At 36.8% G+C, this 22,179-nt stretch overlaps 1 protein-coding gene across 1 annotated transcript in view; it reads left to right on the plus strand.

The window, feature by feature from the left end:
- The window catches only part of ITGAV (integrin, alpha V), a 43,835-nt gene that overhangs the window by 16,189 nt on the left and 5,467 nt on the right, over nt 1-22,179 (plus strand). Inside the window, exons 5-25 of the mRNA XM_009890216.1 lie at nt 453-514; nt 2,109-2,154; nt 3,722-3,847; nt 4,570-4,614; nt 4,804-4,847; nt 4,936-4,992; nt 5,467-5,519; nt 5,926-6,128; nt 8,542-8,733; nt 8,846-8,891; nt 9,485-9,586; nt 10,340-10,398; nt 11,407-11,561; nt 13,121-13,258; nt 13,968-14,035; nt 15,220-15,367; nt 16,534-16,626; nt 17,550-17,629; nt 19,830-19,910; nt 20,947-21,052; nt 21,994-22,152. Of these exons, the coding sequence (XP_009888518.1) occupies nt 453-514; nt 2,109-2,154; nt 3,722-3,847; nt 4,570-4,614; nt 4,804-4,847; nt 4,936-4,992; nt 5,467-5,519; nt 5,926-6,128; nt 8,542-8,733; nt 8,846-8,891; nt 9,485-9,586; nt 10,340-10,398; nt 11,407-11,561; nt 13,121-13,258; nt 13,968-14,035; nt 15,220-15,367; nt 16,534-16,626; nt 17,550-17,629; nt 19,830-19,910; nt 20,947-21,052; nt 21,994-22,152 (2,063 nt within the window). The remainder of the gene's footprint in view (nt 1-452; nt 515-2,108; nt 2,155-3,721; nt 3,848-4,569; nt 4,615-4,803; nt 4,848-4,935; nt 4,993-5,466; nt 5,520-5,925; nt 6,129-8,541; nt 8,734-8,845; nt 8,892-9,484; nt 9,587-10,339; nt 10,399-11,406; nt 11,562-13,120; nt 13,259-13,967; nt 14,036-15,219; nt 15,368-16,533; nt 16,627-17,549; nt 17,630-19,829; nt 19,911-20,946; nt 21,053-21,993; nt 22,153-22,179) is intronic.

The following is a 22,179-nucleotide window of genomic DNA, read 5'->3' on the forward strand; positions in this document are numbered from 1 at the left end:
CAGGAATGAAACCCAGCATGGTCCAACATAAAAAGAAGTTAAATAAGCATATATTAGACTAAATCATGCTAATTAAGTAGTCACACTTCCAGATAAGGGGGTCTCAACATTTCTACTCTGGAGGTGTGAAATCGTAACATCAACTCAGCCATAACAATCTTGCTGGGATGAGTCTCAGATTAAATACAAAGAAATATGAAGTTACTTTTTACTTTGACTTTGTTAGGCTAGAACATGTGTTAATGTTACGTGTATGTTAGGCCAGGCCTGAAGTTGTTACAGCATTGGTTGTGAGTTGTTGATAAACTACTGATTTAGGAGAAAAAAAGATTCCAAGGTTCAGGAGCGTGAAGTTATTAGGAAGATGCATTGGAAAGTATCCGCATAATCATCTTATCTAGTACTGGTAATATTTATTTTTCTCTCTCTTTTCTATCCGTTCTTTTTTGTAGCCACTATCGATGCTGATGGACAGGGATTTTGTCAAGGTGGATTTAGTATTGACTTTACAAAGGTATGGGATTATTTCTCAATTCCTATGAGTCAGCACACAGTTGCAAGTTAATAACAACCCTGATACAGACCACATACAAGCACAGCTATTATGAAACTAAATGTAAAGTACCATTCCTGAGGGGAAAATACCACAAGAAAACACATCCTTGTAAATAAACAAAAATAATTTCAAACCACTGCAGTATTGTAAACCTGTTTCTCCCTACATCTTCACAGCAGCATGCTTTCATCTCTTGTAGGAATCATGTCCAGAACAAATAATCTGCTTTTCTAGCCTCATGCCATAAACCTCTGCTGCAGTTAGTCCTGAAGTGAACTAACTGTGTAGCAGTCACGTTTCTTGAGACACTTATTTTGAAGGGATCAGTGCATAGCTAGTGTTACTTCTTGAGGAAGAATAACTTACTGCTGAAGGGAACTGGTAAACAATGTTCTTGCGAATTATGTTTTGTTTTTCTCGTCACCTTGCAGAAGTAGACGACTTCTTTTTTTGCCATGTTTCTTCTACATTTATGTTCCCCCTGCCTTTTATACTTCCTTTTTTCTTTTTTAAAAATTAACAATTACTTTTTAAATCTAAGTACAATAAAACTCTGCACAAATCTGAGAACTAACTATAGGGCTTTTTATATATTGTACTGCTAAATTGTTTAAGCATAGTCTGGACATGTTAAGACCATGCAAGTCCTATTTGTGATGTGGCAATTTTTTGGGTTCTTCACATCTTATGATTGGGTCATATCCCTTCTCTCTTTGCCCAAGGACGCTTGGTTTTCTTCCAGAGGAAACTGCAAAGTGCAGTATAGGACTGTAAGTGTTTGAGGTATTTTGCATCCACCCCTCGGGCTAACTGTGCAGGCTCTAGCCCCAGTTAAAACCAACCTTGGGCTCTAATCCAAAACCCTAGCTGAGTGGGCAAGCCTGGGTATAAGGTATCTCCAAATCTCTGACCTAGATTTTTTCTGAGTGGTGAATATGGTAGTTTTTAAGATTAAAACCTGAATAAGTGGCTTAATTATGCAGCGAAGCCTATGGCCCAATCCAGTACTTAGGGAGCAAATTCCCAGCACTAGGTTAACTAATGTGGTTAAAGTTGCATAAAATGGTTTGTGGATTGCAGTTGTACCAAGGAATAAGGAGTGGGGGAATTACATCACAGCTCTTCTGAACTAGACTTTTCTAAAGACAAGCTACAGAAAGCAGCAGGGCCAGAAGATGAAACTAGTTTCATGTACTGACCCAAAACCATGTTATGGTTGCAAGTTTCCTCATAATTGTATTTCTGTTGCCTCAGATTTATGTGGGTAGAAGGCTCTGTTACAATAAAAGCAGAACTCTAGCTAGAATTTTAAATGGATGAAACAGAGTAGCAAGTCGCTGAAGGCATATTGTTTGTTATCTTAGCATTTTATGAGGTGCATTTTTAATTAATCATGCCTTCAAAAAATGAAATGTATTTGGGTCAGTGAAGCTACACTGATATATCTACATGGGATTACTTCCCATAAACATAGGACATGTTCTCTTGTTGTTAGATATGCTTAATGTGTTTTTTCTTTCTTTTTTCTTTCTTTTTTTTTCCCCCCTCCAAGGGAGACAGAGTACTACTTGGAGGACCTGGAAGTTTTTACTGGCAAGGTGAGATATATCATATAAGTCACAGAGAGGTTGACCTCTTTGATTTTACTCTTTATCCTCTTCGTCATTTGTATCCACACTCCTCCAATCGCTGTCAAAGTCTTTGTCAGTAAGAAAACTAACAGAAATAATTTTTCTTCATCCTTCAAAATATTTCCTGAATAATCAAGGCAACCACAGATTAAAGCTAAAGTAGTAATTGTATAGATGGGTCTTTTGTCTTTGAAATAACTCTATGGTTGTTTTAAAGGTATTTTCACAGGAATGTGATATTTGTTTCCACCAGCAGAATAAGTTTCCTTTAGGATATTTTGCATGTTGTTTCAAAATCTACATGCTTTGTAGTTTCTGACACACATGTGAAACGTATCTTCAATGAGAAATGTACCCTGCAAAGAGAACTATCTTCATTTTCCTTTGACAGCAAAGATGTATTGCGCTTGCTTATAATGCTCTGTTTGTGCCTTGGTGCAGGTTTTACCTCTAACTGCACTGTTTACACAGAACATTACCTACGTATTTTGCTAATGTGGGCTTCAGTCAGTATTTGTTTGCAGGATCATTCAGCGTTTAGCTATGGCTCTCTGTTCGAAAGATGGTGCTGCGACCATCAGGACATAGCTGCCAAACTCTGCTGCCTCTTTTTTAATGTAAATACTAATGTTTATGAAAGATTTTCTGTGTCACACCACCTTACGTGTAGGTGCAGCAGCACAGGAGGCTTGTTTCCAGCCCTATGTTTTAAATTCTGAACAAAATGGAATGATTGAAACTAAACTGCAGATACAGTATAATCAGTATAATATAGATTATGTTTGTATGCTCATTTTACTGTTTTTTGGCAAAAATTGACATCTCTTCTGCCGAAGCAACCTTATTCTCTTCTACTGCTACCCCCCCAAAAAAAAAAAATCTCAGCTATGAATAGAACACTATAGTATACTTATAAAAACTAGGTTTTTCACCCCAAATTTTTATTCCACATTCTGAGATGCTGGAGGAGTAGTTTTCCCTATACTTCGTAAATGTATGAATAAGTATGTGAAGTAAGTGCTCTTCTGAAAAAAAGTCTTGTGATTCAAGATTAAATTTAAACTTAAAGAAAAGAATGTGATGAAGTCACCACCTAGTGGCTAGTGAAGTGAAAACGGAGAACGCGGTAATACACTATGCGCATCTTATGAGCTTCTTGTCTGCCATATTAAGCTCTCGTGTTATGGTATTTAGAGAAGGAGTGATGACCGAGTTCTGCAATACCATAAGCATATGCTTACTGTTACTGAGCAGTCCCATTTAAGTCCTGGCCTATATGTAGGAGCGGCTTCTATTTTCAGCGAGATCTCTTTTGTGTGCTTTTGATTTAATATGTGCATAAATATTTGCTGAAGTGGGATCCAAATTTTCACTGATATCCTTTCTAACGCTGCTGCTGTTGGCTATTTTCTGGTCGGTATTGTGGAAGAGTTCTTGCTTTAGAAGCAAACATTCTGTAAATGAGGCCTGTTGCTCGTTGAATGAGTGCACGCGTATTTTATTTGTGGTTTTAAGCTGTTTTGTTTCTCTTTAGGCCAACTTATTTCTGATCGAGTGACAGAGATTGTGGCTAAATATGACTCCAAAGTCTACAGTACAAAGTATGACGACCAGTTAGCAACCAGACCTGCCAGTGCTGCTTTTGATGACAGCTACTTGGGTGCGTAGTTTGAAAAGAAAACCTAGCTGTACCTGAAAAACTCCCTTGTGCTATTCATACTTAAGTCTAAATCACAGTACTATTAATTCAATACTTGACAGATAACTAACGAGCTACATACCTGAAAATGCAGTAATTTATGTATGACTGAAGCTTAGTTATCTTGCCATAGGCTTGATTCAAAAAGCGCTTGATGACAAAATAAATGGAAATATTTCCGTTAACGTTTTGTGCGGTTTGATTGAAGCTGAATATGGGAATGGCCGAGGTATGATTCTTATGTGAGAAGTTAGTCACATACTTCTCTTTTTTTCTTTTTTTTTCAAGAAAAGCAGCTATTTGTAAATAATCTACCAAAACAAAATAAAAATGTGAAAGAGTCATGTTTGGGAAGAAAAATAATGAAGAGAGTCCCTTAGAGGAGTGGAAAGTCATCATTTAGCTTCATATATGTCTAACTGGGTGCAGAAAAAAGCAGGGATAGATCAGGACAGTTCCCAGGATAACTTCAAAATTTTTAATTTTTAATTTTCATCTTCTGATCCCAAAGTCATGGATGCCGATGAATTACAGTCTACTGTTCATAGTCTAAGCTATTCCTTTGCTTTCTAAGATGAAGGAAGAGGACTGTGCATAGACACCTACAAAGAGTGTAAAGAAAGGAAAGTGTAAAGGTTTAATAAGGCTTTTAAAGTGATTTACTAATTTTGTCCGTTGATCAGGTTATTCGGTGGCTGTTGGAGACTTCAATGGTGATGGCATAGAAGGTAAGAACCTTGCTTCAGCAAAAAAATCCTGTTAATATGCTGGGCAGGTCTTTTGAATTAATGGTATAGAACAAACGATACAGTGCACAGGAAAATGTATAAAGGACTAGAAATGAGCTGCTCTGTTCAAGCAAAGTCATTGTGCTTTGGGACCTGAATGTGACCTGAGTGTCTTGCTTTATATTTCAGATTTTGTATCTGGAGTCCCAAGAGCAGCAAGAACTCTGGGCATGGTAGGGCATTTGAAACATTAAACTTTACAATAAATAAAAAAAGATGAATATTGTTGGTTTGCTGTAATGTGTATTTCTTCACGTGCAGGTGTCTATTTACAATGGGAAAAACATGTCTTCCATGTACAACTTCACTGGAGAGCAGGTGCGTAGCTTTATTCGGTGTGGTGGGTGACCGGGAGGCTATTCCTATAGAAAGGTGACATGTTGAGGCACTATTTAGGGTATTAGAACGTATAAATTCTTTATGTTATCAGCTTATGTGCCAAAAAAAATATTTATAAAGCCTGTAGGAATCCTAAAAATATATGTCTTATGAGTTCCTGTTTTGTAGTACTACTTAGAAAAACAGTCCTATTTAAATAAAGGAAATGCTGCCTATTTTGAGGAGTGGGAAAGAGGACTGGACCATGAAAGGGGGAATGGGGAAGGTAATTGATCAGTTTACTGTCTAGCAGAGTCAGGAAGAGAAAGGAAAATAAAAGGATAAAGGAGACAAAAAACTTTGTGGTATATATTACCATCTCCCTAACATCTTCTTTATGCAGCTTTTATATAAACTTGTTTGTGTGTTTATATCACTACAACTCACAAGTTTGCTTTGAATTTTGTTTTCCAGATGGCTGCCTATTTTGGGTATTCGGTGGCTGCCACAGATATCAATGGAGACAAGTAAGTGCCACTTTCTCCGTACTGCCACCCAACTTGTTTCTGGAAAGAAAAAAAGAAGCTTTTAATAAGTCTTTCCTACAATATAGATTTCTGTCTTTGTTACTGGTTTAACATGTATCTGTGCAACATACTTTCTCACTAGCACTGAACATTTGTTTTTAACAACTGCAGACTTTTTTTTTTTTCTTTATTTGTGTATGTATTCACGTGCTTTAAATGCATTTAATTCTGGTAGATTTGTGCTTACTTCATCAATAAATATTTGCCTTCAGTTGCAATTTAAAGATAAGTAACTTTCATCTTAATATTGACTTTGGTGCTGAGTTAGTTCTATTAATGAATGCTTAAGAGAACGCGACTGAATTTTCATGCTCTTACTGAAGAACCTTATCCTTCTTTGGTCCAGTTATACAGATCTGTTTATTGGAGCCCCTCTTTTTATGGATCGAGGTTCTGATGGGAAACTTCAAGAGGTTGGCCAAGTTTCCATTTGCCTTCAGCGAGCCTCTGGAGGGTTTCAGATCACAAAGCTGAACGGGTTTGAGATATTTGCGAGATTCAGCAGTTCTATTGCACCGCTGGGGGATCTAGATCAGGATGGCTTCAATGGTAGGACATTATTTATCGATGGGTATTTTCAGCTCATAGATGAATTCTAGGGAGCACACCGAAGGTGGGTTCCGCACACAAACATTAGGCATTCTAACCATGACTGAATGTTGGACACTAAGGTCTAGACTCCTTTCGATGCTTGTATGCTACTCCCAAGAATGCTAACAGGAGTTACATGTATGCATCGAGCAGAGACTATACCATTTAAACTACAGCATGGATTATTTTAGCTGTTACACTGATCAGTTTATTACTTTCTAAGTGATAAGTACAGTAGAAACGTCAATGAAGTTATCTGACTCCACTGTGACTTGTTAGGACATCTTCAATATAATTTTCCTGTTTCCATTGCTTAAAGTCAGTTTTCCTCTCCAGAAACACAATGATGACTGAAAAGAAGGATTTATTTCACAGAGCTGGTTAAAAATGTTCTGATAGAAGAGATTTTCCTGAGTAAACTCTAGATTTTATTATTATTATTTCAAAATGGAAGAAATGGTGAAAATATCCCATAACAACTACAGCCAGCTGTGCCAAGAGCTGAGTGTCTTGAGCGAGTATTTGGATGAGAAGTCTGCGTCTGATACAACTGAAGCTGTGGACTCTCAAAGCCGCTGCCAGTGCTTCTTGTTATGTTCCCTTAGGAATGGAGAGCAACGAAACAGACAAGAATCATATAGTTTTGGGACCAAGACTTCCAGCAGTCCTAGGGAGAATGCTTTGTTTTGCACGTTAATGCTCCAGTGTTTCCTAAAGAGTGGTAGAAATTTGAGGTCCAAGAAAAATGCTCATTTTTGTTTTTTCCATTCTGCTTGCAAGCGAAGTATTTTCTGCAAGATCAGAAATGATAATAGGCTAATGTTTCAAATTCCCAAGTAGCTCTAATTTATTTTTTTAATGAAAAAATTGGCATTTTTTCTAATCTTCAGCTTTCTTTAATTATCTTGGAAACGTCTCATTCTATATCTAAACCAGTTGAATTTTAAAACCCTGTAAGAAATGCAGAAGAGATGTGGCAAGCAGTATAATTTGTTCCAGCAACTCATCCATTAAGTGATATTAAGTGGATAAGCGATTTATCCATTAATGGATAAAACTTGATTTTTTAGGCCAACTATAAGTATGTTAACTTCAGAGTCTCTTTTTGTAATGTGCCAGTTTGAACATGATGTATATTTTGGACCTCAAAATATTTTATGCCATTGGTTTTGATGAGGTTAATGTTTAGATTTTAATTGCTAATAGTATACAGAATGAGCATGAAGATGCAATACCAATACAACTATTTACAGAAGACTTTGTAAAGGTTACAGCTGATAGCCAAAAATCTGGCCACTTGATAAGATTATCCAAACAATGTTTTGCTTCCATCGTATTTCAATCTGAAATACACTGTAGGTGAGAAAATCACAGCTAAAAGCTGCCTCTTTGTGATTACTTTGCCATTATTTAGTCTGGTTTTTTAGTCTTTTTTTTCCCCTGCTCTGTTTCATTTTGGGAGTGTTAATTAAAATGCTTTCCATCACAGTATGGTGCAAGATTGGAATTTCTACTTTTTTCATAAAGTTTGTAAGGATGAGTCAAAAATACAAAATGGTAAACTTTTGAGTCCTTGTTCTTTTCATGAAACTCTCTCAAATTTAAGGAAAGAGGAGGGAATAATGTAATTACTCTGTATGGTGCTTAATATTTAAACATTTTCATGTTTGGTCTTTGAACCAACTGCAGCAATGTTGAATTTGGAGCACATGTACACTTCTAAAGCTGTCCTTGCAGATAGTCCAATTAGCACTTTGTTTATTACTGTTTATTAGTCCTTGATAATGAGTACCCTCATTTATTAAGCTTTAAGAGATAGTGTAATTGCACTAACTGAAAGTTCTCCATAAAATGTATTGCCAAGCCACGATCAGGATAGGCTGGAATTTGATATTTACCATTGTTTTAGGCTGATTTAAATTTTCCAGAATTATTAAAATGTTACACCCTTTGGAGGAACGTGAGTGTGTTAATGAAATGGGCAGATAGTCCCGCTTGCTTTTCTGATTTAGTGCCAGCAGTGACTAATTCTGGGTGTTTAGTAGTCTCAAAAGCATCTCAAATCCATATAATTTGGCTGTAAGTCGGTTACTGAAGTGCAGAAGTGTTTGCAGAACAATTCCTTTCCCTCCTCCCCCACCCCATGCAAGTCTATGACGTATGTTCTTGTTAAACATTTATGCTTTCGAGAAAATCCAGCATTTTTTTTAAAAAAAAAAGTTGTTGGTCATCAATTTAAAGGCCAGTTGCTTTTGCTCCCTGCTGACACACATTGAAACTGTAACATCAGAAATTATTGATCAGCGTAAGCACAGTTATGTTCTCCTAGTCTGTGTCGGGAGATGCTGACGATTGTTCTTTTGGTTTACAGATATTGCAGTTGCTGCACCATATGGTGGAGAGGACAAGAGAGGACTTGTCTATATCTACAATGGAAGAGCAAATGGTTTGAATGCAGTCCCATCTCAAATTCTTGAAGGCCAGTGGGCCGCTCGCACTATGCCACCCAGCTTTGGGTACTCGCTGAAGGGAGCCACAGATGTGGACAAAAATGGATATCCAGGTCCTTTGCTCTAAGTGTCACTTTAGAATAACTTAATGGTAGCCCCACCTGTGACTAACAGCATATTTTAAAAAATAAGTTATAATGTGTAATACTTCTCGTTTCTTCCTAGACTTGATTGTTGGAGCCTTTGGTGTCGATACAGCTGTTTTGTATAGGTAAGGGTCCCTCTATGCTTTTACATAAGCGCGAGCAGAATGAAAGCTCGGTGGCATTCTTGAGTTACAAAAGAAAGCAGGATCAGGGAAGTCTGAAATTCTGCCACTCCACCTTCCAAACTCTTGGAGGTAAAAAAACGTTATACTGCTGTTTTCCCTGAGTAAATCTACAGTCTGCTATCTATTATTAATCTTTCCCAATAATCTGTAGTTAAAATGTAAATAAGCTGTCTTCAAGGCTTTCTGAGTGACAGTTTTCTAGATTCTGACACATACAGGGTGCTGCTAGCTATTGCACTGCAATCCTGACATTCTCATCCAAACTTGCTCATTTTGGGAAAATACCATATTTGTCTGTGCTGGAAATAGATGGAATGTCATCTTAACACAGTTGTCTGTGTTCTGACTCTGATGGTAATGAAAAGGCACAGAAAAGCTTCTTGCTTTTCCCTAACCCACTAAATGATTATTTGTTGTTCTTGCAGTTTCACTAAACATTGTCTAAGCGTGTAAGTGTATATGTCACAGTTTGATGGAGAGGGTATTGTCTGACATGGTGTTGAATGCTGTTCAAGAGGATGTTTTCTTTGCAGGGCTAGACCAGTTATTAGAGTAAATGCTGCCCTAGAAGTTAATCCAACCATCCTAAATCCAGAAAACAAAGCCTGTTCGCTGTCAGATGTGAAAGTTTCTTGGTAAGATGGGTATTTCTGTTTTCCTTTGAGGGGGGGGAAACTTTCTGATTTTTATTTTCATACACTTTTGTTTTTGAAAGGATTGAGCTAGTCAGCTAATTAAAAAAAGGCAATCAGATTATTTTTTTCTGAAAGAACAGACAGTACAAAATAAGAACTCTTTGACAGCAGTGGGAGGACCAACATTGACTTCAACAGATGCTAGACTGACTCCTAAATTACATCCTATCTGCAGAGATTGCCAGTTGTCTGTGTTGAGTAGAGTAAGATCTTCCAAAGATGGTGACAGATCACACCACTTTTGCAACAGTTTTACCCATTAACTAACTAACTTAGGTAAAAAATAGAACGGGCTTATGGACAACGCTTGGGAAACGATCTGCTCTGCAAACTGCTTTTGGTTCTTGTTCTGAGCTATTATCCAAACCCACTTTTCCTTTCTAGTGCTAACTTCCTTTTCAACTCGGTATGCCAGTTCCTTCTAGCTTTAAAAATAAATGAGCCACATTTGATTTCAGGAATGCACACACTGCTTCACGGGTGTGTATGAATTCCTGCGTGAGTCAAGACTCCAAAGCTTTGCACTGCTCTCTATAGGTTATAGTTTCTCTCCCTCCAGTAGAAGATAGCTTTTGGGAGTGCGCTAGAGTCTCAAAAGATAATGCCTTTAAACTGAGAAAAAAAATAAAGAATTTTAGAAGAAAATGAGAGAAAAAGTGTGTGAAATTAATCTTTCCTTTTCCTCCAAAACAGCTTCAAAGTAAAGTTCTGCTTAAAAGCGGATGGCAAAGGAAAGCTCCCGAATTCCCTCAGTAAGTTCTGCTAGTTTAAAAACTTTGAAGCCTTTTTCATATTGTTTGCAGACACGAGCACTGGTCATCGTTCTTTTTTGTTATTGAAACAGTTGTCTACCCTTTACAGCACAATCCTACCAGTTCAGTAACCATATATATCTATATGACTGTCTTAAGCAGTTCTTTTGCTGAAATGGTGTTGAAGTCAGTGGGATTTGAGCATGCTTCAGGCTTACATTTAACCTCTTGGTGGAAATAGTCTTGGAAAGTCCTTTGTATTTTATAGAATTGAGATCAACTCTCATTGAGGGGAGTTTTAGACAAGAATATTCAACTATGTGCATTTTTAGGCCTGAAAAATATAGGCAAGCTACAGGGGACCTCTCAGATTTCTCTTGAGATCGTGACCTTCTGATGGATATCACTGATTTTTGCATCAGATTCTCTGGATCGGAATCAAGAAAAGATTGTTTCAAACAGGTTTTTAAGTTGTCTTTAAGATTTTGTAGTGTGGCAGACAGCCTGCTACAATCAGATTTTGTCTACTGATTATAAAAGATTTTCCTTATTTTCTGTATGGCACGTACAGAAGTGGCATGATCTGGGAAGATTCATATGAATAGCTGTTACATATGGTAAATTTCATTATTTATATCAAATATGTGAAGTAATTAGATTAGCAATACAGTTAAATAATTATGTGCAAGATTGATTCAACATTTTTGGGAGGGGAAATTAACTTTTGTTGTTGAAGTTCTATATCAATTATAAATTTATCAGTGCTCTTGTACGTTTCCAGTTTTTAAGGAAAAAGCAGAGTTTAGTTTAGGACAACAGCAGCGCTTATTAGTTACTGTATTGAGAACTAGTAACAGATTTTATATTGAAAGAACTGAAGTTTTAAAAGTTTTAAGTACTAGCTTTTCATTGTAGCTGAAATCAGCTTTTAGCTCTGTTTCTGATGGGAATCTGCACTGCGTTTATTTGAATGTAATATCCCTAACCTAAATGCTTTGGCTTGGACAGATTTCCAAGTGGAGCTGCTGTTGGATAAACTTAAGCAGAAAGGAGCTATAAGGAGAGCTCTCTTTCTCCACAGCAAGCAGCCTAGCCACTCGAAGAACATGACTATTACAAAGGGGGGCAAAATGAATTGTGAAGAACTTGATGCATTTTTGAGGGTAAGTAGCCATTTGTGGTTTAGGCAAATAATTTTTGCTGCGTTGTCTGTTATTAGTTTCTTGTGTTAAGTGTTTAAAAAAAAATATAAAAAAGAAACGCTATAGAAACGTCATGCTCAATAGATAGACCTAAAATTACTAAAACCCATATGTCTATCCTGGGTTATCATTTCTGTCAGAGGAGGAACGATGGATATTATTGTGACTAAGGTCCTGGATTGGACCACTAACTGGATTGGAAATTCAGTTCTGAACTTTGTTAGTAACTTCTTGGACAAGTCGTCTAGGCACGAACTTAGTTATAATTTCCAAGGAGCATGAAAGACACTAAGCAGAGGTTGTGCTCCTACTTTGGAGGTAAAAGAACAAAGAAAAATAGGGATATGCAACTAAAAAGAAAAGATCAGCAAATAACAGAGGAGGCAGAGAAGGCTGAAATATTGTTTGCTTTTTCTGCTTTTTTTTTTTCTAGTCCTCACAAATGTGGACAGGTGCTAACGTAATTAAAAAGTGTAACCCAGTATAAGAAACGCTGCCTGAAATAAGGAAAGACGTGTGAAAGTGTAGCTATGTAAGGTAGATGTAGCTCGGATTTATCTGAGTACGTATAAATCAAATGTAAACAATACTTACTTCCCTCTCCAAAAAACCCCAATAAAAATACTAGTAATCATTAAGGACTTATGGAGGGTAGGTAAGACCTTTCTCTGACTGCCTCGTAAGCGGGATATATGTGGAAATAGACATACCAGATTTCAGTGTTAGCAAAGCTTTAACACTTTTCCACCTGACGTTCTCATAGAGTAATGACAAATGGAATTATGTTAAATTGGATGCAAACAGAGTTGAAAACTCTAAGGAAAAGAGTTGTCAGTAGGTTTCTGCCCATAGAAGACAGCTTCTGAAGTAAGGTGCTGCAATGAGCTGTTCCAGGTTCAGTAATTCTTATTATTCTCAGAAGTAGAATAATGAAGCAGAGTTTACACTAATAAAATCTGTGGTTAACATAAAGCTAAGAGATGGTTTGTAAGTACTCGGAAAGGCAGGATCAACATTTGATGATCAGAGTGATTTGAAATGAACAATATGAAAGTCAGCTAATCCAAGTGCAAAGTAATAATTTTAGGAAGGAAAAATTACAAGTCCAAAGGTGAGTATCTGTGAGGAGTCTTAGAAGCGTACTGAATTTTGTCTCACGGGAAAGAATGGAATTGTGTAGCCCTTTAGGCTCCTTACTCTTGTAGTTCTGTGACTTGATACTTGTGTATGCTCCAGTTTTCCATTTGTAAAACAGGCATGTTACTGCTAAAATTGTCCATCTTCAAAGTTTACACTGCAGGTTTTCTGACAAGACATTTCCTAGATTGAAAAGAGCTCTGAAGTTTTAATGTTGTTTTGGCTTCCTCATTCCTACTACAACATGAACAATAAATGAAAATACTGCTCAGTATTGGTCTTGGGATGACTGTTTGTTGCCTATAGAGACTTCTGAAGAATATTTTCTTTTGTTGTTGTTTTCTTCACATTTTAATTGTAATTCAAATCTTTGGTTTCCTCAGGATGAATCTGAATTTAGAGACAAACTAACTCCCATTACTATTTTTATGGAATATCGTCTGGATTACAGAACAGCTGCAGATGCAACAGGATTGCACCCTATCCTCAACCAGTTCACTCCTGCTAATATGAGCAGACAGGTATACTTCTTACACAATCTGTGATGAGGGAACCCAGAACCTATTTTCAGCTTTCTATTTCATCTTAGCACTTCTGAAAAATTAAGATACCCAAATATACATCTAGGCTTTAGTCTTTGAGTTATGGAAATAATGATGGTTATTCTATGCTTGTCTTCTCTTTTTTACCTTCTCTCTGTGTCAAATTTCTTTTTTGACCCATTATTCCTTAGTGCTGGGCTTCCTTTTCACACATACTAATTAAGAGTTTTCTGGAGAAAAGCAGTTAGAATAGTATTGAAGGTGTTAATCTTGAAGGACTGGAGTGTTTCACCCATTGCTCCTATGAGCATATCTGTATTTTATGTTTATCCTGTTCTCTTAAGGTAATAAACATAATTTTTCTATTTCTGCCCTTAATACAAATTTTTACACTTGTTTGTAAAGAGGATGTTGGAGATGCAACTAAAGATGAGCAGATTATTCAAAGTGTGGAAAGAGGATTAAGATCTTTGGACATCAGTCCTAGAATTGCAGTGTGGCAGGATTAGGCACGGTGGCCCCATATATAAAAGCTCATTTGTTCTGTTCTGAGACTGATGAGATGAAGATATCTCATAGCCAGCGCTTTAGGAAATTCTTTATTTTGTGGTGAAACAGTGTTATTGGAAATGTATGTTAGAGCAGATGCAGGAATTACTAAAACAATATGCATTTGATTTTTGCATAGGCACATATTCTGCTGGATTGTGGTGATGATAATGTCTGCAAACCAAAGCTGGAGGTTTCGGTAGAAAGGTAAAGACATGAGAAAAATACATCAGGGAAAAGTAACTTCCCTACTTGAATTCTAAAATTCAAGAGCTTGTAGTACTTCTGGTAAAAGGATGTATTGAAATAAGTAGGACTCCCCAATGTACACAATCTAAACTCATGCTTATTTTTTTAAGGAAAACCCATTTTCTGCTTTGTCACCTAATGTCTTTAGCACGTAATACATAGAGAGCACATACCACCTCCCTCCACCCCAGCCTCTGCTAAGTAGACAGTACTTATTTGTGTATTTGCTAAGCTGGATCTGCATAGCAAACATAAACCAGCGTTAGCTGCAATTATACTGCTGTTCTGTTATTTAATACTGGATAGACACATGAAGATGTGAACAGGCATGATTTTATCCAGCAAGGGGTGGGCAAGGGCTCTGCTGTCACGTGTACGAAAAAGTTTGTTGGTATTGGTAATATCTTTTATTAAACCTGGAAAAAAGAAACAAGTTTTAACTCATCGTTCTTTCATGAGTCTGGGCTTTTTGTGCTTTCTGTGCCCAAAAGTCATTCTTAGTGTATTATCTCTACTCATAAACGTTATGTGGTTTTTATGCGCAGAGCTATGCCATATGTCCATGTATGTAGGTAGTACAGTTCACAAGCACATTCATTCCTGCAAATGCTTCAGACACTTTTTACATCAGTGTAGGTACGACTACAACGATTTCGTTGTTGGTGGTGAAATGAAAACACGTTGTTTGGAAAGGTATTATTTTTGTATCCAGAATAAATGTATTGCAGAGGTCTTGGGTGTATTCTGTAGTTGAGCCTTCCGTCAAGTTTTGCTATAAATGTATGCTTGTACCTCTGCTAAGTAGGCATGTAATTCAGAATGTACACAGTGATTTAGCTGTTCATATTCGTCAGTTCTTTGTTAAAAAAGGTCTCAGTGGTTTTGTGGTTTATTGTAAATTTTATAAAAAAAGTTTCTTACAAACCAGCGTGTAATATTTGCTCCATTTTTGTGATTGTGGGCACTTTTCTGTTTTAAACATAGTGTAGCGCTCTCCTGATATTCCTGAAGCGTAGGTACTGCCTCTAGATTTCTCTAATGTCTTTGTGCTATTTCAGAATGTCTCTTGTCTGTAAGTTCAATCAGTTCAATACACTTTAAAACCTGAATGCAGAGCTCATTTTTACACTTGTGTTTTGTAGCGATCAGAAGCAGATCTATATTGGTGATGACAATCCCTTGACACTAATTGTCAGTGCTCAGAATCAGGGGGAAGGAGCCTATGAAGCAGAACTCTTTGTCATCGTTCCACCCCAAGCAGATTTCATTGGTGTCGTTCGTAACAACGAGGTAAAATTCCAACTTTCTTTCTTCTTTGGGTGGTCATATTTCAGGTGCTGCTATGGAAGTCTGTGGGAGAGGGTCTGTCAGCGGTGTGTTTTACGCTTCAATCTTAAAGCACTGCAACAATGACAAGGTTCTTCCAAGCCCCAAGGCTATATAACACCTGGCTGGATGGTTGCAGTTTAAGAGCCTACCGCTAGCAACAAAGGAGAATCATCTCTGTGATGGAGCTCGACACGCAGAGTTTATCTGCTACAAGTCTTTATTTGAACAGTGCCCTTGTTAATTTATTTTAATTTAGCCTTAGCATGTCATGTGCTAGGTGAAGACTTGGGCGCCTGTGAAGCAAAAAGTGATATTGGGTGCTGCTATTCCCTTCCACCTAAGTATGTAGAAAGTCTCGGGTGTCAGTTATCCTGACTACACGGAACATAAAAATTTATTTCCTGACTTTCCCCTGTTGTATTATAAAATATCTGTATGACTTTTGTTTCTTTGAAGACACATGAGTATAGTCCAAATTTTGGTTTAGCCCATTATGGCTATTTATAAGTAATATACTTTCAGATTTTCTTCATCTGTGTTTTCATTCACTGTAATCTGTGATCAATCAATATATCTGAAAGTTGCACAATGTTAAGGGGAAAACTGTTTTCCCCCTGTAGCAAAGGATTCCAACTTTGATACCACGTCCTTCATAAATGTTGGACCATGCCTTGGTTTGGTTCTTGAGTTTGCCTCTGCTACCCTAGAGCTTTGTGATGTGGCTTTATCCAAAATCTGATAGCTCCTCTAAGACCTTTTTTTAGACTAAGCTAGTAAGTATTCATGTTATTTTGCCTTCCAATCTTTATTTTCCTATGGAGAGTTTTAACGCTTGCCTGATTGCCGAAGCTGCTGCTTATAGGTTTTGAACAATCATGTGGAGAAATGCTTTAGGTCACAAAAATCATCAGTATAATCTTGGAAAGAGCATCTATCTCATATCAAAAATATTTGTCTCTGTGGAGACTTTCATATTCAGATTTTAATTAATTTTAGTGCTTGATTGTGTCAGGTTTGAGAAATTATATTAATAGCGCAGCTTATCCAGAGTTTTTCTGTAGACTTCCATACAAGCGTCCAGATACAAAGAATGACATTCCATAATGTTTCTTTCTGGTTTATTGCAGGCTTTAGCCAGACTGTCATGTGCATTTAAAACAGAGAATCAAACTCGCATGGTAGTCTGTGACCTGGGAAATCCCATGAAAGCAGGAACTAAGGTAAGGTTTGGTCCAACAGGTGTCTGGTCGCTCAAACAGGAGTGCGGTTGGCATTTTTCTTAATCACAGTAGTGTTTGGGCAGGATGTTTACTCACAGGAATTTAAGATTAGATCTAGCTGACATTTAGCTGCCCACGTGTTTGGTTAGTTCAGTGGTAATTGGTTTCAACTATTCAGCTAAATTAAAGGCTGAAAGAAGTGTTCATGAGTTTTATGATGCACCTCGAAAGGAGTAGTTCATTAAACAATGGAATTAAGCAACTCTGAGTTTGTCTTAGATTTATCCGGTATGTAATTTTTAGTAGAAAATAAAGAGTTAGCTCATAACACGCCTTTCTCTTAGTGGAGACCTAATAGTGCTTCTCTCTTCTGCCTAGTTTTGTGAAGTTTGAGGGAAAGTTTTGTCTAGTTGAGACCTCTGTACTTCTACCAAATGTAGCTGAAATTGGAAGAATTAAAAAGCTATTAGTGGGGCTTGGCAGATACTGAGATAGTATAACATAGTAAGTCTTATTTTCTGAGCAAATAAAGTGAAAATCAGTCACAATTATAAACACTTTGGTGCTTTTCTTGGGAACTGAATTTAGAACAATTAAGGTGTGCTCTGTTCCATGGTACTTTTTACAACACATAGGGATGCTCAGTTATGTGTAAAAATACCTGAAGCAAGGGGGTGAGCATGATGTAAATATTGCATTCCTATTTTCTGGCAGTGATGCATTGGCTGAAATCTACAGAGAGATTTCTAGTCTTGGTGAACCGGACAAGTTTTATTTGCCAGTTCTCTGTGTGTGTTCTCTTTATGAACATGTGCGTCAATCAATTTTGTTGTAGTATAATAGTATTAGGAAGCTTTTATCATGTATTTTATTGTGCTTCCGCTGAACCATAGTGATTTTATTTTTTATTTTTTTTTCTAAAGCTATTAGCTGGCCTGCGTTTCAGTGTGCACCAGCAGTCTGAAATGGATACCTCTGTGAAGTTTGACTTGCAAATCCGAAGGTAGGGAAATCTATGAGCATGCACCTCACCTGGTAGATCACGTGCTAAGTAAATAGACTGTTAGTTTCACTCTGAACTAATTAGTTGAGTTAGTTTCACTCTAAACTAATTCTCTGGTCTTTTCCCCGTAATTGTTTTAAGAATAAACACAACTTTTTACTTAATTATGTTTTCCAAAATAGAGGAAAAATTGTAAGAAAACATAGTTATGTGTTTGACTGCAGTTTCTTTTGCTTACAGCTTTTAGACAGGCCATGGCACAAGCGAAATACTAATAGTGAGGAAGAAAACCATTTAAAGTTTCAAGAAAAACTTTGTATTTTTGTACCTGCGTACTGTTATGATCTGTTAACACTGGTGTGGTGCCACAGAATGACTTGTGTCTTTGGGTTTCTAGCCCTGTTTTAAAACTGATGTTTTAACTCTGAATTCCTTCTGACGTAAAGCAAGAATTTCAAATTTTATGTATTTTGCAGTTGAGGTATGTCTTTCAGAAAAGGCAATGCATGTGGTGGTCTGAGCAGAAGCAATATGCAGTGAACCATTTTAAGTGCTGTACAGTAGCTAGCATAAGAGAGGCTAAAAATTAAATGGAACAAAACAGTAGTATTCCTGTTAATTATAAGATAAGCACAGCACATATAAATATGATCAATAAATATGAATTAATACCTATTGGAGATGATATTTAAGATTTGGAAATGTGACCAATAGGAATATCTTTACCCAATATGGTTTTATGTTGCTTAATGGACAGTACAGGACAGCTGCATTTTTTTCCTTATGGTGGACCAAAAGCTGCTTTTTTTCCATTTAAGGGCTTCATTTTTTTTAATGTAGTGAATAAATTATCCTCATCCACATATGCATTTTTCATCTGCAGTAGTTAACTAAGTTAAACCTGCCATTCTGTTTTCATGATACAGTGGTTTGCCATACTGATCAAAGGCCTTGGCAGCATTAATATCTCTTTGATCTCACATTTCTGGCTGTTCAATTTTTTTCCCTCTTCTCCATCAGCTAGTAAGCTGTGCCAGTGGCATGCGACTCCAGTTCTTCTTTGCAGCAAGTGATCTTCTCTGGGGTGTCTGTTGTCTTCCTTTAAGCTAGCAGCGGTCACGAACTACTTTTCACTCGGAGAAAAAGCAGTCAGTGAGGTTGCTCAAGTCATACTTCTCTTCTGATAAAGGAAGTTCCTGTAACATTTTACAGCTTTTATGGAAGGAAGTTCCTTCCGTGACTTCTGAATACAAGAACAACAATGCAATTGAACATGGTAATCACAGTTTATAGTGACAGGCATTATCAAAGTATTATCTTGAAGAGGTTTTAAAGATCACACTGGTTGTCCTAAACTCACAAAGTTGGATTGCCAAAGCTGGCACAATTCTTAGCAGAACAACTCTAGACTCTGAAAGGATGAGTTATTTACAGGTCAGGAAGAAAACACTGTTGCGTGTATCTTTTGATTACAGCAGCAATGAAGAATAATTAGAGGATTTAAGAAGATCTTTCTGAAGGAAATTGGTTAGGTGGACAGAATAATCAGATCTGTCGAAGGAGATCAGTATTCTGTTCCTAGCTCCGCTTTGAGGGGTCTAGGAGTGCTCTTTGTATTTCTTTTTCTCTTTACAAAGAAAGTCCAAAGAAATTTTATGTATGAATGACTCTACATGCCTTAATATTTGTCATCTCTTGGTGTATCTGAAGTGTAGGAATCGGATATTAACTGTATTCATGGACCTGTTTAAACACTGTGAAGAGAGGTGGGCAAAAGTAGCTCTATCATACTTTTCTGCCTTGGGACTAGTTTGAGGTCGGCAAGTCCCTGAGCAAAACAGATGTCTTGAAGTGGAACTTAAGGCTCTGCTTAGCTGTACAGTTCATGTTATCCCCCAGTGCTGGCATTTGAATTTTCTTACATGCAGCGGCTAAGGAACAGAATCAGCATTAGCGTTGTGTCCTTCATCAACTTCTCCCTGCTGAGGGACCTACAAACTATGCTAAGGGTGGGACTGGCATGCATTTCAGTGAGAACTTGCTGGAATATGCTCCTTAGTTTTCAGCAAATCTGCCTTCCTGCAGTGGCTCAGGAGTCACGTTATGACATTACATGCAATTACTTTAAGTGTGGTTTGTTGTTTGTTTTTTTTTTAAATACTTATTTCATTTAAGAAATTAACTTTTATTTTCTCTGCAGTTCCAACCTGTATGACAATCTAAGCCCAGTAGCATTCTATCAGGCTGACCTTGCCATTTTAGCAGCTGTTGAAATTAGAGGGTAAGCATTGATGCTATTTTAATAAATGTCTTTCTCAAATGAGCTTTGCATATTTGTTTCTTTAGAATTCAATGAACTTACTTTCAGGTCTGTGTAAGTTTTCAGGAAGCCTTAGGGAATTTTTAATCATAAAGAAAATATGGTTCTCTCTAGCCACCCCTTGTCTGATCTTAACTGAATAATTACAAAATGAATTCCAAAAAGGAATGTTGTGCCTCTATCACTAGAGGTTTTTTAGGGGGAAAAGAAAAAACAGCCCCTTATTTTTGCAGGCGTACACATTTCTCCAGATCGCTTTCCTCCTCCATAAACTGAGTTTTCATCTGAAAACCCCTGAAACCTTTTCTAAAACCAAAGTTGAAAATCCTGTTGAAGATAAGTTTGCAATGTCCTCACCTTCTTCAGCCTTAAGCATAGTATTAATTTTGTAATGACTCCATTACCCCCCTTACTTCTGCTTACCAAAAATCTATACTTCAGACCTAAAAGCTATACAATCCTATTGCTTAGCCAGTTAAATCAGATTCCCGAGTCATTATTTTTTTTTAAATTTCCACTACATTCATTATTATAATCTAATTTTGTTAATATTTGAGAGGTGGGGGATGGCATAACTGAAAAGCATTATTGCTGACTTCACTGTTTTCAGTGCATGCTGAATTATTCTTATGGCTGTACCAATAAGTCTCTACCGATACCATCACCAATATTTCTCATTATCGAAGTATTTCATACTTTGTAGGTTTTTTTGGATGACATGTATTTATTAATGGTTTAATAGGTGTTGTAGGATGAATCCAAAGTTTAGGACAGGAAAAAAATGTTTCTAAATGCAAGGTTCATCTTCTCATGTAGAGAAGAAAACTGAACACTTAATATGCAAGCTACTCAACCTCTGTTCTTTCTGCTTTTATACACAGAAGATGAAAAAATGGGAGATTGTATTTTAAGCGTGTTGATTTTTTTGAGATGTTCTAGAGAATTGCATTTAAGGTTTCATACTTCATAATAACGACTTGTTTGCTCCACTGTTTAGTGTGTCATCTCCTGATCACATATTCCTTCCTATTGCAAATTGGCAGCCGAAGGAGAATCCAGAAACAGAAGATGATATTGGGCCTCTAGTTCAGCATATCTATGAGGTACGCAGTTACTGCTCAATTCAATTACACTGTTCTGTGATAATTTAAAAGAAAGAAATCTTCTGATGTAGCTTTTCTCTGGAGTAAATGCTATTTTTTTTCTTCATTTTGTTCCTGCATGGGAACAATGATATGGGTTTTTTTTTAATGCTGGGTCAATAATTGGTATCTGCAAGAAGGGTTGGAATGCCTGCAATTAGTGTGACAGGAGTGGCCAAATAGAAGAGGCTGATTTTTTTACATCATTACACATATTTTATTTTCTAGCCCTTTGAAATGTAGATAAAACATTTGAAGTAACTTGAACTCAGAAGATGACTCATGGCTGTAAATTATTCAGTATCCTCATTTGTATTCCACCTGTTCTGAATCATTATTAGTCTTTTACTTTGAAAATTTTTTTAAGCATTTAAAATATCCTTTAAAGAATGATCACAGCTTTAATCTAGATTGTTTAATTAAACAAAACTTACCGAGAGAGCTGTGTGAATAAGAATAGTTAAAAGTTGTTCTAGAACTTAAGAGACCACTTATCTAAAGAAACTTATGGGTGTTTGTATTTGTGTTCGGAGTACCTCGGCTGAGACACATGCAGTGGCTGTTACTCATGCAATACACTACAAAAACATACTTTTTTTTTTTTTTCAAGGGGGAAAAAAAAATCTGTTTCTTCAAGTCAAAAAGCCTAATGGCATATAGCTTTTCTTCAAAGTAATTTTTATCAAATTACAGAAGTAATTTTAAATTTTGCCTGGTGGGGGACTGAAGTTCAGCTGCCATTTTTAGGTAAAGTTGTTGTTGCTGTTGCCGTAAGTGGTTAAAGGTAGGGGTAGTGGTAATATCAGTTATGGCTCAAATATAAAATAACAATAATATGCACATTAACAAAGAAGGCGGCATTGAGGTTTTTTTGTATCTGTTAACTTTATTTTCATAATCAGCTGAGAAACAACGGTCCAAGTGCATTCAGCAAGGTGATGATGACCCTCCAGTGGCCTTACAAATATAAAAACTACACGCTGTTGTATATTGTTCAGTACGAAATTGATGGTCCTATGAACTGCACTTCTGATATGGAAATCAATCCATTGAAAATTAAGGTAAGCAGGGCTTCTCCTTTTGTGTGA

Source organism: Charadrius vociferus, unplaced genomic scaffold (assembly GCF_000708025.1).
Source record: "Charadrius vociferus isolate BGI_N301 unplaced genomic scaffold, ASM70802v2 scaffold147, whole genome shotgun sequence".
Taxonomy (NCBI): domain Eukaryota; kingdom Metazoa; phylum Chordata; class Aves; order Charadriiformes; family Charadriidae; genus Charadrius; species Charadrius vociferus.